At 49.1% G+C, this 16,895-nt stretch overlaps 1 protein-coding gene across 1 annotated transcript in view; it reads left to right on the plus strand.

Moving 5' to 3' along the window:
- Positions 1-16,895, plus strand: part of Ildr2 (immunoglobulin like domain containing receptor 2) — a 52,936-nt gene that overhangs the window by 20,390 nt on the left and 15,651 nt on the right. Inside the window, exons 4-5 of the mRNA XM_026381811.2 lie at positions 13,672-13,728; positions 16,219-16,365. Coding sequence (XP_026237596.1) covers positions 13,672-13,728; positions 16,219-16,365 — 204 coding nt within the window. The remainder of the gene's footprint in view (positions 1-13,671; positions 13,729-16,218; positions 16,366-16,895) is intronic.

A 16,895-nucleotide genomic window follows, 5' to 3' on the forward strand; every position in this document is an offset into this window, starting at 1 on the left:
CTCCTGGCACCCCACGTGGAATTCTTTGGTTATTTAAATTATTACTAATGAAATTTCCTTGGGGGCTATGCTTAAAAGCAGCAGAGATAGGCACCGGCTGACTTCAGCCAAAAAGGAACTTGTTGGAAGGCTGCGGGAGTTGAAGAAAGGTGGAGACTCAGTCTTGGAAGTCAGGGTAGCCCTCATTGCCCTCAAGGACTGCCGGCTCAGGGTCATTGCTTCATCTTGGCCAGACGTGGGTTAGGAGGCGCCTGGGTAGCTCTCTTCCACGTGGTGCCAGGGGTCTACACTTTCCCACTGTTTGGCTCTGCTGTGGGGACCTTTGCCCCCAGCTACAGACACACACGCGCACACACACACATGCACACACACATTCTCACTCACTCACTCACAGGAAGGGAGAGAGGAAAGTCACGTGGAACTTTTTAGGGGCCAGAACTGGGAGTGCCAGAGTTCCACCTGCTGACATTTTGAATGTGCCCAGGAAGAAAATAAAAGGGTTTGAACACAGTAGTTTCTGCCTTGCCAGAGATGCTCCAGGGCTGTGTCACAGGAATTTGTGGGTAATGTCTTTAGGGCTCTGTAGCCAGAACAAAACAGACTTAGATGTCATTCTCTGCTCTTGCATTTTCCCACTCGAGAGTCAGTCTTAGGCCAGACAGCCCAATCGGCCCACTTGAGTCAGCTGTCTGCTGCTCAGCCTTGGGAGATCAGGGGCTTTGGTGAACCGTCCATCAAGACCCAGACAAGAATTAATCCCCTCAAGTAAATTGGGGCACTGTTGAAAAAAAAAGGAATACAAGTGGGGCCCAAGAAGCAGTGAATGTTCACCAGTGGTACCACTGACACGGTGTACAGGGAGGGCCAGTCAGAGTTCACAAACTGTTCTGCGAGAATCTTGTAAGAGAGGAGGACAGGCGTTATTTTGCTCATTTTCCAAATAAAGAAATTAATGTCCAGGTTTTATGACATTAAAAAAAGAACTATAGATAATCAAACCCACGTGTTCTGATTCCTGGATTCATCTCCTTCCATAATACCATGCAACCTGTGTGTGTGTGTGTGTGTTAAGAAGCCATAGAATGAGCTGTGTTTTAACAATGTGGCTGCTGCCTGGGGCCATGGGTCAATTTCTATTTGCCCCAGGTTTGTTTCAGCCTTTTACTTTGTTTCTTGGTGAAACTGCCTACAACCATTGACCTAGGCCCTCACTTCAAAGGCATGGCTGTTCCTGTCTGGATTGAATACCTCCCCACTGAGTGTGACTCACCCCTCCTTCTACCCCGTGCATCTGAACCATCCACAAACTGCTGTGGATGCTTCTTTCAGAGGCTTCAGAAATATCCAAAGATATGAGATTCACAGAAATGGGAGGACAACCACCGATCCAACATTAAACAGGAAAACCATGCCCAACACCCCCCAATGTCTTTTTGATGATTCAGAAGGTAAAGTCATTCTGAAGCTGGAAATGCACACAGTGTTTTGGGTGCTTTGAGATGACGGTGACAGATACCTTAGAAATGTTTAGACAGCCGTTTGGTATCCTAGGGCCAGACCAGTCAGAGGAAGGAGGGGGAGCTTCCAGAAATGTGCCACCTGAGATGAGAGGTGCAGGATCAGTGGCAAGGGCAGCCTGTTTATAACCAGAACCATGCCACCGTCTGGATAGGCATCGGATTCCTTCGGTCAGCTCCAGCTGTCAGGAAGAGGACTCGCCGTTTCAGGAAGGCTCATGCAGAGAAGTTGTTATTGTAAAATTTAGAAGTAACCTGCTCTGACTTCTTTCTATGAGGGCCTGACCCCATCTTTCTGATGTCCCACCTGGTAGCTGGCTTTTAAGACCTCCAATCAGAACAAGGGGGCAGGAGCCCCTGCAGAACAGGGGCTGGAGGGGCACTCTTGCCTCTGTCCTCTTAGAGGACCTCAGCCAGGGGATGTTTGGATTCAAGCTCAGGAAGACATTCCTAAGGGCAGATTACACACTGGGGGAATGCAGGATGGCTGAGGGAAGCTATAGAACCCGCTTCTCTGAGGAGCTTTGACTTTGAACAGGTTCTCCTGTCTGGGAGAGTGGATGAGTGAGATGGCTTCCCAGAGTCTGCTCGGTGATTTTGACTCTATTTGAAAGATGCACAGATTTCAGAGTTCATTCTCCTTAGAGGGTATTGTGGATACTGAAGCTTGGTTTTATTTTAATATTGTTTCCATCTCAGAAAAAAAGGATACATGCTTTTTATCAATATTTCAAACAAAACAGAAAAAAAAAAGCCAGCATCTCCTAAAATTTTGCTATCTAGAGTCAACTGTTACATTTTCCAGAACTGGTTTGGTTGCAAAGGATGGAGGCTCCCCTTGCTCAGGAGAAGTCTTTGCTGAAGTCACCAGGAAGCCTGGGAGTTCCCGGCTTCAGGCATGGCTGAGTGCTAGGCTCTGAGACAGAAACAATAGTAAAATCAAACCAGGCTGGGCGTCTTGCAGGGGAACTCCACATCCCCACCTCCCACTGCCCCTCAGGACCAGGCAGGCTTTCTCCAGGAGGGCAGGACGCCTCCCCAGGTCCAGTGTCCATGGTCTCAGACCTCCCAGCTCTCTTCCTCTTTCCCTGTGATTTCTTCGAAGTCCTGTTGTGGAGATGCCTGTGTGCCGGGGAGGAGGCAAGCCTTGAGATCTGAAGAGATGAGGGAAAGGAGTAGCTTCCTAAAGGAAAGCAGGCAGTTGTTTCCAAATGAAGAAGCAGCGCGTGCCAGGCAGGCAAAAACACACACTGGTGACACGTTGTGGAATGCATCACCAGTTTTTGCTGCTTTAGGGCCAAATGCAGCACTAATCCCAGAGGCCAGAAATAGGTATGTTCTCAGCAGGCCCCTGTGAGCAGGCAGCAACTGGGGATTGATTCTGCCCCTCAAATGTGGTGTTATGGAGTTACCTTTGCACTCCTGTCTCAGAAAAAAAAAATGCTTATTATCAATATTTCAAACAAAACAGAAATGAACCAAAAAAGGAAAACATCTCCTAAAATTTTGCTACCTATAGTCAACATGCTCCTATTTTTTCTTTAATCTCCTCCCGAGACTTAGAAGTACATCATGTATTACCTAGACAAGTGGTGAAGAAATGGGTGGGCATGGGTTGTTGTTGTTTTTGTTGTTGTTCTTAAATCAAGCTGTTCACAGTTCTGTGCCTGAAATTGTTATTGTGGTAGAGTATAAACTTTTCTGCCCAGTAGTGTGAAAAAGCTATTAAGAACCTAATAAGAAGCCAGTGAATTTTTGGGAGAGGTATCTCTCAAGAGGTGACTGCAGGGGTGTCTGATAGGAGTGTGTTTGTATGGCTTGCAGAAATGCCCTAGCACCCACCCCTGGACTACCACTGGCTGCCTCCTTTGAAGCCTGTCTGTCACTCTCTGGTGAGTAGTTCAGGCTGTTCAGAAAGGCTACTTGTTGCCAAGCTCCCCACCCCCTCCCTCTTTGCCTGCCCAGCCCCGAGCTGCTAACCAGGGAGATTTGCCCATTAGAAGGGCCTCAGCTCCCAGGGTTCCCATGGCAACAGCCTCCTTGGAGGTCTTTGTTGCTTGCTAAAACTTTGATCTCTGAGAGTGGCTGCTGCTGTTTCTCTGGAAGATTTACAAACAGAGGAAGAGGGGGAAAGAATTGGGGGAGAAGAAAGAAAAAGTTTACTCCTGGCAGAAGGGAGAGAAAGAATTAATTACAGAGCCACACTCTGGCCATAAATCTGGAGACGACTCCTTTGGAACGTCTTCTGATTTGGGCTGTGCCCACATTTTCCTTTGTCGCCCTGTGCAGAAGATTTCAAATGGGACTGGTCCTCCTAGTAGGGCAGAACATCCTCCTTCAGCACACACTTGTGCCTTCAGATTCCAGGGGGGCTGAGATAACCCCAGAGGCTGCATGAATGCAGAAACACAGGGGCTTTTCAAGCCTCTGCCCCACTGTTCCCCACCCCTGCCGTGGCTTGCTCTGCCCTAAGCTTACCCAGGCACCTCTGTCAGTCTTGTTTTTAGAAAGAATCAGAAAAAAATACGTTAAAAGTCCAGAGGAGGAGGAGCCAGAAACCAGGCATCAGCTAGAATCTGATTCTGGCTCCTGACTGTGGTTAACAGCATTCTACTGAGAAGTGGGGGCAGGTGGTCAAGGCCTCCAATGTCAGGACCACGCCCTTTGCTCCTTACTCTTTAGATCTCTCACCTGCGTCGTCTCAAGCTTGCTTTGATATCTATTTAAATTACAATTGAAATTTAATGTGTGTTTTTGCATGTTATCTCCCTAGCACAGTCCAGCACAGTGAAGATAAGAAATAAATAAGTGACATTGTCTTGCCCTTAGAAAAATGTCTCTTTGTGAAGATTAAAGTTAGAGTTTCGAAGTAGCGAACAATGTAAGAAAAGACTACAATTGTGTTTGGATATTAAATATCTAGGCCACTGATTCTCAGAAGGGAGTAGTTTTGCCTCCCAGGAGCATTTGGTGAAGTTGGAAGACATGTTTTAATTGTCACAACTTGTAGGAAGCCAAGTCATCTAGTGGGTAGGCCAGGGAGGCTGCTGAACCTTCTGCAACACAGAGGATAGCCCTCTCCTACTTGGCAAATAATTATCTGGGCTCCAAATGTCAACAGTGCCAGGTGGTGAAAGTCTGTCTGGATACTGGATAAGGTCCACTGTGAAGGGCGGAGGTTTTGGAGTCAGCTTTGGACTCTAATACTGTGACCATAGACAAGTCCATATCTCTAAAAATAAGAGAAGGGTCATAAAGACACGTGGAAGACCTACTGTGAAGATTCAGTGGTGCATAATAAGCACTCAATGAAGGTTAGCCTCCTTCCCCACCCCTTCCTATTCCCCACCTCTCATCACCAGTGTGCCATCCCTAGTCTGAGAGAGCCATCTTTAGGGAACTCTACATTGAGAGGCTCCTGCTAAAGAGCAGATTTTCTTCCCGGGTGTTCCATAGACAGAGGCTTTAATGGGCCATCTGTGAATTGGCAATCCTATTACTAATAGATTCACATTTTCTCCATGACATCTGCCCTGTGCTTTGCCAGTGGTGACCCTAATCAGCCCGGTGGAGTCTTCCTGCTAGTGGATTGGCGTGCGTTCTGTCCCAGCATACTGTATTTTGGTTGCTATTGGAAGCCCCCATTTTCCCTTAGTTAATCACAGAGTGTTTTCTGCCTGAGCTAAATACAAGGATTAGGGACCGGGCCAGTCCATGAAGCCTGGAGGAGTTTGGAGAAGACCTAGGACTTGGATTAGGATCTAGGTGGCTCTGCGAAGACTTTAGATAGAATGCCTTTGGAATTTATCCTTCAAACTAGGAGGCACTGAAGAGTAAAAGCGGAGGGGAAGTTTTAAATCATCTGTGGCAAGACCACAGGCAGGTACTGAGATCGTCCAGGCAAACTGGTATGACGGCGCCCTTCCTTAGAGGATGACCACCTCCAGGAGTCTCCCGCCAACCGAAAAGAAGACGTAGAGGACCTGAGGTCCCATGCTTGTCCCCCAGGTCCCCGGCCTAACCCCTGCTGCTAGGTGGCGTGTTATTCATGGAGACCTCAGGCGCACGCACGTCTCCATTCGTCCGCTTGCACAAGCCCCGGGGCCCAGGGAGAGGGTGATGTGACATAACGGTATTTCCAGAAAAAACGCTGCCGAGGCTTCTGAGGGCGGCCCCGCCTCGCGCGGGCGGAAGGCGAGAGGCCCGGGGCTCGCCGCCCGCGGTCCCCGCACCGCCGGCTGCGGCCGCGCGGGGCGGACCCGGCTGTCAATCAGCGCGCATTCCCCGGCCGTTGCCTGGCGACTCGGCGGCCGCGGCCCGGTCAGCCGCGAGCTCTTTGTGGTCGCGAGGCCGCGGGGGGCGGGGACAGGGAGCCCGGGTGGGTGGCACCGCGGGGGTGGGTGCGCCGGGAGCTGCCCGCAGACAGTGGGTCCCTTTTCCTCCCCAGCCAGCTGCGCTATTCAGGGGCCGCGTTCACACGGGCGGCGCCTCCGACTGGCTGAATCGCCTCTCCAGGGAGGGCTCTGGGAAAGGCTCTCGTCCACGCCCCTCCTACGCCCCTCCAACGGAGGGCGCCGGCCCCGAGCGAGGATCCGGCAGGAGCTCTGCCCGTCCGCGGGCCTGCGTGCCCCTCCGCGTGGGGCCAGACCCCGGGGGCCCTTTGGGTTAGGGAAAGTAGCCATCCTGTCCTGCCTTATGGGTGCGTTTGTGCTGGTCAGTGAGTGCGAGCACACACAGGCCCAAGAAACTCGACGTCCTGCTTCCGTGCCTTCCCACCTTCCTCCACGTCATTTTGAGTCAGGTCTGCCTTCTGCACTGCATCTCAGGCCAAGTAGAGCGTGGTCTATTACTAATACTGTTTCGCATCTGTGCGCTCCGCGGGTAGGAGGCTGCCTCGCGATAGTGCTTTGCAAAGGCAGAGTACTTGCAATCATTTTTACCCTTGTTTATTACTTTGTAGCAGCGCGGTGAATGCCTTTTAATTAGATCATACTGTGTTATGATGTATTCAGTCATCATTTTCCAGTCGCAGCTTGAAAAGGTGTTGAGAATTTCAACAATCTCCAACATTTTCTACATCCAAAAATTATACTTTAATTATATAAGTAGAGCAATAATGTCACAAACACAAATTTCACAGTCACTCCCTGCAAATACTAGACTAGAAAACGTCGCTGCACATTTCTAGAAGAAAGATAAGCAGAAGCTGAGGACAGTGAGATATTGGAGAAAGAACAGTGGATGGGAATCCTCAGACCTGGGTTCTGTTGCCGGTTGGTCCTTAGTCAACTCTGTGGCTTGGGGTGAGATTCTAAACCTCTCCCAACTTCCTGAAAACATGGGGTGGGTATGGACCAGACCTCTGTGATCCTTTCTGGCCCTAAAATCTGATTCTAGAATTCTGTGTGAATAGAAGAAGTTAGCTCCTTAAGCTAAACTTATAATCACCGCCAAAAAGCCGGAAGCATTTATTAACAGTTAATTGCAGATGGTTCAAATACTAGTCATTTTATGGAGAGAATTCACTGTCAGAATTATTCTCTTTTAAGATTATAATTTAAAGTGAGCTAAAATATACAAGACACAAAAAGAAAAAGTAAACACAAGAAATGCTTAAATACACAGCTTATAAATACATATATAAGAGAAAAGAGACTATATCCACGTTTGTTTATTTATAGTTTATTCCCATAAACCATATTTATTGAATTCATGGTTGCCATGGGAATATAGAATAAAACCGAGGATGTGTGTGCCCTTGGGAAATTTCCAATCTATTTGGGATTTTGAATAGCCATGGAAACAACACGTGAAACATAGCCATAGAAACATCTTCACACTTAAAAGGGCCAGAGAAAGGCATCTGCTCCCTTCAGAGACACAGGAGAGAGACATTTTGGAGGGCTAGGAGCTGAGAGAAGAGGGGGTGGATACAGTACATCCCTGAAGATAGATCCAGAGGAAAGCTTGGGAGTGAATGAAGCTGAGATGTGTGTTGAACAGAAAGGAGAAGAAGAGGAGGCACGGCCCGGAAGAGAGGCGCTCCTCATCATCCTCATGTTCTGAAACGGAGGGTTCCCTAGTGGTGTATATTGGCCAACCCTAGGTGGTCCTGAAGTTAAAACTCTCAGAGAAACAAATGGACGAGACGTGCTGTAGGTATCTGAGGGTGGAGAAGATGTGCTTATCCCACTTTTTCATGAGTTCCAATGCATTAACAGCTTGTCTGCTATCGTCAAGTGACTTCGTAGCCAGGCCTAGGTTCTAAAAACAAGTCTGTACCAAATCCAGAACTTCTGCACTGTCCATTGCATTTTGAAGGCTTGAACTAAAAATCAGAACTTGGATTGAAGTATTAAGAGTAAAGAAAAGAGGGGCTGGGATTGTGGCTCAGTGGCAGAACGCTTGCCTCACATGTGTGAGGCACTGGGTTCGATCCTCAGCACCACATAAAAATAAATGAATAAATAATAAAGGTATTGTGTCCATCTACAACTAAAAAAAATATTAAAAAAAAAAAAAAAAAAAAGAGTAAAGAAAAGAAAAATCTCTTTATCTAAAATCTGTATGCATGTCGTATCTCTGTAGTGACTTCCTTGGAAATACCCTACCCTGGTGGTCCTCAAATCTCAGGATGATGGTTGGGCTGATTCCATTCTCTTAGATGGCAAATAGTATTTGTATGGTCCAGTGTGTGAATGATGCTCCTGGCATCAAGCCTTGCCTCTGGGGGTGCTGAATGTTCTGCAGTGCATAGAAGAGTGTGGAATGAATGAACTGATGAGTGAGTGGTCGCTTCAGATTTCTAATTAAGAGCCTACTCCCACCTGGAATGGAGAGAGGGGACTGTGAGCAGCGAGTCAGAGCCTAGCCAGGAGCCAGCATACCAAACAGTGGGGATTTGCTACTGATAAGTGACTGAGGTGCCTTCTTGCGCTGGGCTGCTGGGGATGCTTGGCTTAGGGTAAGTCCCTGTCCTGAAGGGTTTCCTCCCTGCCACTGGAGGCACAGGTAAGGGGACCATTGCAACTGAGAGGTAAGAGCCATAAGGAATGCACGTCCAGTGGTCCCAGTGGTCCCAGGGAGCGTGGAGGGGAAGCAGCTTCTCCATGCAGCTTCCTTACAGAGTCTGTCAGAACACATTTCAGACGTGATAAATGCTTACCTTAGTGAAGAAGTTAGGTAAATTCCGCCTTAAGGGGCCTGGCCTTCTAAGACATGAGTGTTAGAGGATTGGAGGAAATATCTCCGGACACAGTCATTGTGAAAGGTGCAGAGATAACACTCTGAATAGAGGAGTAGGAAGCTAGGCAAGGACCGAGTCTCTGGGGAAAGGCCTGGGGCCAGATGGAACATGATATTGAAGAGGCAGAGAAAGGCAGATTTGCAGGAAGAAACTCCTTTGACTTTGGTGAGTCTTGTGACACAAAGGCAGGTAACTAAAACCAAGTTCTGCTCATGCTGTTGGAGGCTGTGTGGGCATGGGCTACACTGAGACTCTTAAGCATCCCAAGGGGCCATGTCCTGGTCCTGTTTCTGTCTGCACCTGGTATAGTAAACACTTCTGTGTTGAATGAATGAGTGAGTGAATGGGTTGGAGACCTCACAGAGCGAGCTGGTTCCTGGGAATGTGTCCAGACACTTCAGTTGGGGATGACTTCAAGATGGCAGAGGCAGAAAACAGCTGGAGTCGGCAGCTATATAGATAAGATATTAGGTGTTTTGTTGGCAGTGCCTGCTTCTACTGGGAACATTCACCCCACAGTACCTTGCCATACCTGGCGGTGGACTCTGTGACAGTGCTGCCTGAACCTGGCACTGGTGTGTGCATGCCAGGCCATTAGCAGATCTCATTCATTGTGAGTATTCATATGGAAATTTCTTTCAAGTAATGGATTTTGCAAGGTTTGGAGAAAACTGTTTGAGTGCTTACAGGAAAACTGTATTTTCCGTGGATAGTTTGAGCTTTGGTTTGAAAAGAGTAAATGTGGCCTTCTATCTGCAGGGTGTGCTTTCCAGCATTTCCTCAGACTGTAAAGTGACTTGTAATTGCCACTCTTGAGTGAAGCCCTGGAAGAATAATGGTGATTTTCGGGAGTTGGGAGAGTGCTGCTGAAGCCTGGAATGTGTTCACCACAGCCATTTAGATGCCGGAGGAGCAGACTTCCCTCGCACACAGACGAGGAGGGGGAGAAGAGAACGGTAGCATTGCTGAGGGTCTGTCAGGGGCAGAGTTGAAAGCAAATTGATGATGAGAAATCTAGGACTCCAGCACAAACCCAAGTTTCAAAAGTCTTTCACTCCAGGGCCAGGGTGTGGCTCAGTGGTAGAGCTGGAATGTGTGAGGCACTGGGTTCAATCCTCAGCACCACATAAAAAGAAATAAATAAAATAAAGGTATTGTGTCCATCTACAACTAAATATATATATATATATATATATATATATATATATTTTTTTTTTTTTTTTTAAAGTCTCTCACTCCAGTAAAATGTAAGTCATGGTGGAAAAGCCAGAGCTTTGCTCTCACTCTGCTGTGGATACAGTGATGGTGTCTGCTCTACCCAGCTCCCCGTGTTCTGGACTCAAAACACTGAATGTCACCCCCTTCACTGCAGAGTCCGTTGCCACCCCACCCCAGGGCCAGTGGTAGTCAAGAGCTCTGTGGGAGGTCTCCACCTTCCGAGGGGTCGGTGTGGACTGAGGCTTCAGGAAGCTGCTGGATGTAGGTCTTCCTGGAGCCACAGCCTTGGTGGATTCCTGGTCCATACTTCTGATATACTCTCTCCTTGTTTTAATTTTTTATCTTAAGAGAAGTGAAGCAGCCTAGAATGAAAACAGAGAGCCTGTTCATTGTTCTCCGGGATGCTCTTTCTAGCGCCCCAAAATTAGAAAGACTAACAATTTGGTGTGTCATGCTGTTATTTGAAGTTTTAATTTGGACATAAGGGCCTAGAGCTTACATTTTTGTCATTCTGTGTGTGGGAGCAATGTGAGAACACCATCAAGGTGATCTAAAGAGCCTCTGGGGAGACCTGGCTTTTGGCTTTGCCACTGTGAGCCTTCAGAGGCAGGTTCATGGTCTCTGGGCTCTGTACCTACAGGCATATCCCCTTTGACTTGTCTTCCATTTAAAAAATGTGTTCGTTAATCGCCCAACACTTGAAAATCGTGACATTTTACATAGAATCTAGGGAATCTTGAATAATGGGTTTGCCTCCACTCTCAGGACAACTTCCGGGGGGCAACAGATGCCCACTGGTAAGACCCTGCTGTTTTCTACACCCCTGACCCCTCCCTGGTGTCTCACATTGGGCAGCCGTACTCATTTAATTTGCATTACCTGCTGGTCCCTATACACATTTCAGTTTGCCACTCCAATCACTGAGTATTGGATTTGAGAATCAAAAATTTATAGAGAGGGTGAGCACATAATCAACTGCCCAACTAGAATTCTCTGAGTAAACAGGGGTGTTGTTAATAATTAACCATGGTCATAGGCATAAATCAGGATGGTCCCAACAAACCCATTTTCACACCACCACATTCAACTTCTTCTTATGAAAGAGGAAACTGAGACCTAGAAAGGGGATGTAATTTGCCTGTAGGAGGTACTGAATCAACTCATGACCTATCTGCCCTAACTATCTTGACTCCCATCCACTGCTTTTCCTAACATAACAGGCTGAATCTAATCCATATCCTCCTGGAAAGTAGGGGTGAATAATTACCACGTAACTAATGTCCCATGAGAGCTACAAGGAAAGCTGACATCATCAGTGGCATTTCTGCTGTGACTCTGATTAATGGTTTGTACCACAGAACCTGCAGAGATCTCGAAGCACTAATAGGCTGGACAATGAGAGATCCACTCGGACATACCAATTGTCCAGGCAGGGAAAAAAAAAAACATAGCAAATGTTCCCCACTAAGTCAGTCTATGGAGACTGACCTGCTGACCAGCACTGCCTCTAGATTCCTTGATTGGCTAGGCCGGGCAGTGAGTGTGAATTGTGTCTGCAAGAGCCATCTAAGATCCCAAATGCCCAAGTCTTTGACCAACCGCCTACGGCCTCACTGTGTCTGCAAGAGATATCCGCAGAGAACACTCCAGATGAGACTGTGCCCACTGTTCATCACTTGCTCAGACTTTGGTCCCAAACCTGTCTGGTCTCCTGCTGTGGGAACTGTGGGGGCCTTGGGGCTGCAGTGAAAGGCTGGCCAGGAAGTCTCCTTAGGGTGCTTCCCCAGGGCTCTGCTTGGCTCCCGCTGGTCCTCCTCAGGGACCCTGCGAGCAGCATCTCACAGATCAGCTGTGTGGGCTGGAGGACAGAAAGAAGGACGCTCCTCTGGCTAAGGCCTAAAGCAGAGTTGGCCTGAGTGACCCCTGCTGTTCCCTTGGAGTAAAAGTCTCACTTTCCCTGCGTGGGACCCGGCAGGAGGCATGACCTGGATGCACACTGCCACCTTTGCCTCCCTTCGTGGAGGCCAGCTGAGGAAAGGCCAAGGGAGCAAGGTTCTCTGCTGCCCCACTCTCTGACATTGTGTCCTGGCTACCACGTCCCCCTGGTGCACTGGAGGTGCCCTTTCCTCTTTGCCCCTGGTCAGAACTTCTTTCTTGTGGAGTGTCTTCTAGAAGTTGGGACTAGTGACCAGCTGTGACTTTTAGATTCAAAATATCAGCCCCCCCCACCCCACACACACACGGCAGCCTTTTCTCTAAAGCACTCAAGAGACTGACAGGAAAGAGTTGTTTTCTAAGTGAGCCAAATCCACAGGCATGGATTTTATTTTTGTATGGAAACAGGACTGTGAATGAGTGTAAGAAAATGTAGGTTGTGGATTTCCATTGCTGTTTTTTGACCTGGACGATTAGCAGGTCCTTCTGCCTCCTGGTGCACCTGGTGACGTGAGAAGCCAGGCTCGTGTTGACTCTTGGTCTCAAGCACACCAGCATTTAAGACATGTCTGCATGTGCCGTGGTCCAAATCATTGGTGAGCCTCACAACAGGAAAGCCATTGATGACAGAAGCTGCCAAGATAGAGGCCCCAGAGCTCTGCTGTCCGGTAGCTATGTGGGGTCACAGAATTCTTGAAATGATGATTAGTTGTTGATACTAGTATAAGTTTAAAAAAAATGTTTGAATTAATTTACTTTTACACTTTAAATATAATGGTGTGTGTTGGTGGCTGCACCTCCAGTGGATGGTGCTGTTCTAGAGATGGATGTCATGCCCCTCGGTGAAACAGAATTCAGTTGGATGCTCAGGTGGCACAGTGACCTTCCCCATCACAACTCGGAGAGGAGGGAGGTTTGCTAGTTGTGTCCTGGTGCAGAACATCAGTGGCTGAGCAAGGCTCCAGCGTGGGGGTATCTAACAGGCCTCATCATTTACCTTTATGGGAATCTGTGAAGGCATCAGAATAGCTTTCTAAAGGTCAGGCTGGTTTTAAAAAGGACTGAGCTCTCTCTCGCCCCTTCCAGCATCTTGTTTCCCGTATGGCTCTTGCCTTCCAGAGCCCCTGTGGGGCACCTGTTCTGACACCAGCCGTTGAGCCTCCATGCCATATCACGCAGAAGGCCCTGGGGTACCTAACGCCAGCTGTGGGTACCATATGGAAAAGCCACACCATCTACATATGCACAGAGTGCTTCCAGCCAGGAGTGGAGAGGAGTGTGTAGCTGATCTAGCTTTATCTTTTCCTTGCCTTTGAAAATTTTAATCATTGAAACATCTTTAGGCCATAAATAGAATCATGTAGCAAGATAATCCTGAGTTAAAACCAAATATGTACTTCTGTTTTTGTATGGATGTAGGACTGTATGGATGGATGAAAATGGAGACTGATGCAGATGGCTTGACTTAGCGGGAGGATGGGCGGGGAGTGAGAGCAGGGGGCCATGGAGGCTGCTCCAGCAGAATCTTTCCTCTGTCTCCGCTTCCACCTGGCCTAGGGCAGGCTTCACTTAGATGACTGCCCAAGGCTGAGGAGGAGGTCCTTCTGTTGACCGAGCCCAGCCGTGGTGATGTGCCTCTCGGACCACAGAGTCGCAGACGGGTGGCTGCGTGGGGATGGCAGCGGGGCCAGGTTCCAGGCTGCATTTCCCTCTGGAGTAACCTCTTTCCTCCTTCTTTTCTTTCCACTCTTCTAGGCAGGACAGGGCTGCTTGCTGATCTCTTGCCCAGTTTTGCTGTGGAGATTATGCCAGGTATTCAGTCATTTAACTCTTTATTTGCCTGATTTGCTGTCACTCCATCTGTCTCGCTTCTGCATTAGTCACTAATGACTTCTTTAATTATTTTCATATTTGTCTGTGTATGTCTGTGAGCTAAGCCCATTGGAAGAGCCTTTAAACTATATTCCTTCTGTTCCTTGTCCCTGAGGTAATAACAATTGAAGATAGGCTGAGGTGGGGACCCAGCCCCGAGCGTCAGGCACACAGTATCCTTGACAATCTCCATGCCTGCCTCAGTGTTCCAGCTGTGCCCCGACAGCTGTGTCCTCCCCACATGCATTCCTTGTCTGATCCCTCATCCCCTACGATGCATTTACGCGTTCATTATGATATGATCCTGTTCCTCTGAACTGCCTTTTGTAACATTATCAAAGATCTCTTCAAACCTCAGGAGAGCTATCCACTCCTCCTGCCTTAAAAACAGCCATCCACAGACCTGCATTTCCTGGTATATGATTTTGTGGGTTCAAGGGCCCCTTGCCTCCCTAGAGGCTCAGGGCCACCTGCCCAGCACACTGATGTAGCTCAGTGTCTCAGCCTCCACCAGCCAGCACCAGTTTGGGGCAGCACTGCGTCTCCTGGTTGATGGAGGCTCAGAGACACAAGGGAAGTGTGGTGAGGAGGCGCCCAAATCAAGGGGCAGGAAAAGGTGGGGTTCAGTCTTGTTTTGGAGAGTTTCTGCCATAATTTTAAGAGTTTCCTAATAACAACAGAGAGGTACATGTTTCAAGAAACACCTGGAGCCTTCACAGTGAGCTTTACTAATTATTCTTCCATGAATTCTTCTGTCCTTTCCCACCAGACATTCTTCTTATTGATGTGGTTCCAAGGACACCAAGAGATATCTCTCTGTAATCCCCCTTGTCCAAAGTTCCTGCAGTTTGAAAGCATTTGTATACACACACACACACACACACACACACACACACACACACACACACCACACACACACACACACACACACACACACCTACGTTGCTGGGTTTCAAACTAGAAGTTATATAACGGGGAATTACTGTCTTTTTCATATCTGAAAAAGGCATTTCCTATCCGCCTGAATTTCCCTTCCTCTGATTCCAGAAATCCTTTCACCGTGATGCTCTTTTGTTTCTCCAACATAACCTGCCCCTCCACTCAGCTCATCCAAACCCTGGCTCCTGTCTACCTCGGGTTCCATTGTGCTGTGACGTTAGTGCTAAGGCCAAGGCCTCCTGCTGTCTATGTCTGCAGCAGGAATGCCCCCAGATCTGCAAGCCATCTGCCCCGACCAAGGGACAGGGGGACCTGGGTGATCCGAGTGTGTTTCAGACGGGGAGGCGAGGAGGGACCTTCAGGAGGTACAGGATGTTCACTTTCTCTCTGAGGAAATAATGTTCTAACTAAAGGTCCGATGACTTTGCCATTATCATAAGGCCCCCACACTTCATAGTTTCAGTCTCCCAACTACATGTCCATTGAAGGACTATTTAGTAATTGAAATTTAAGAAAAAATGTGCACTGAGGCTCCCTGTAAAGGGATTTTTGGTGAGAAAGCTCTCAACTGAAACGAACTGCTTTAGTCTTTTGGCTTTGAAGGGAGAGATGGCTCCTTCAGTCCGTCCAGGCTCCAGGGAGAGTCGGTCCCGTTGCCAGGTCCCATCGCTTGCTACTGAGTCAAGTCACGTAGGGCCACAGTCATTTTTATCGAAGCCAGATAGAATCTACTTCCTTTCTCTCCATCTTTGAGATGGCAGATGAAATGGGATTCACGCTCGGCCTGTGCCAAGCCATGAGAGGCAGGAGTCAAACTCCCCAGGCCTCCACGTCAGCCTTGCGCTTCGCCAGACCCTGAGAGCCTGAGCCCTGGCTGTGCTGGCTGACCGGCTTGAAGGGGATCACACCAGACCCATTCTCGGGGATGGGGACAGTGCCTTCTCTGCTGGACGCTGTCCAGCCATAAGCAAGGGGTGTGGATCTCAGCCCTGGTGTGGAGTTCAGGAAGGGTGTTCTAGGGCAGTCTGCAGGGAGAGCAGATGAGTGTGCCCAGGCCCTGGGCCACCTGAAGATGGTCTACTCAGAGGCCATGTGGACACAGAGGACTGTTTTCAGGGCCTGTATTTTAGAGACAAGATTGACCATAAAAGGAATTGACAGAGCCCTCCACCTCCTAGCCCCGCAGCGCGGCTCCCCTCCCCCGCCAGGACTCCTCCTGCACTTGTCCTGTCCCTATTCTGACGCTGTGGTCAGCTTGGCAAACACTTTCCCCAGTAACAGGCTGACTCCTCCACCCCATGGCTTTGCACTGCCAGCCCAGCGTGACACTGCGCTCACTGCAGGGTTCCTGTTGAGTGGGGCTCTGTTCCCTGTGAGCGCTTTCTCCCCAGCCCCTCCCCCTGACCTCCTTCCCCAGGGACACCCCTTTTGGTGTGCCCCATCCTGAAGGTGGGCTACCTTGAGTGTGGGTTTCTCTGTGCGTCCTTCCAGAGTGGGTGTTTGTGGGCCTGGTGATCCTGGGAGTCTTCCTCTTCTTCGTCCTGGTGGGGATCTGCTGGTGCCAGTGCTGTCCCCATAGCTGCTGCTGCTACGTCCGCTGCCCGTGCTGCCCAGACTCCTGCTGCTGCCCTCAGGCCTGTGAGTAAAGACCCAGGGGAGGTGTGGAGTGGTGGAAGAAATGTCCCCTCTCCATCTGACGGCTGTGCCCCGAGTCCTCCTCCACCTCCTTTCCTTCCACCCAGACCCCACCTTCTGCCGGAGTCCATCTTCAGGGATGCCACTGTCTGCCTGCTCACCCCCTGCCTGCATGCCTCCATGTTTCCATCCACACCTTCACCCAGGCATTAGGAGCCCATGGGCAGTACTGATGGAGAAAGGGCAGGTGCAGATGGCCATGTCATGGGATAGGCTTTGCCCCTCCTCAGGGCTTTCAAACCAGAGGAACCTTTCCTCATTCTCCTCCCATGCGGAGAACCTCCTCTTTTTAAAAGTGGATGTGCCAACTGTGGCCTTTGAGCACCACCCGGCAGCCACTGATGAGTTTCCCTTATTCCCATGATGAACAGGACTGGTCCTCTGTAGGGACTGATTGTACCTTACTAGCCAAGCCCACGTAGGCACTGAGTTTGGCATTCCTACCACAAACCAGACTCCTCCTGGAAGAGAGA

This window comes from Urocitellus parryii, chromosome 9, assembly GCF_045843805.1.
Source record: "Urocitellus parryii isolate mUroPar1 chromosome 9, mUroPar1.hap1, whole genome shotgun sequence".
Lineage (NCBI taxonomy): Eukaryota > Metazoa > Chordata > Mammalia > Rodentia > Sciuridae > Urocitellus > Urocitellus parryii.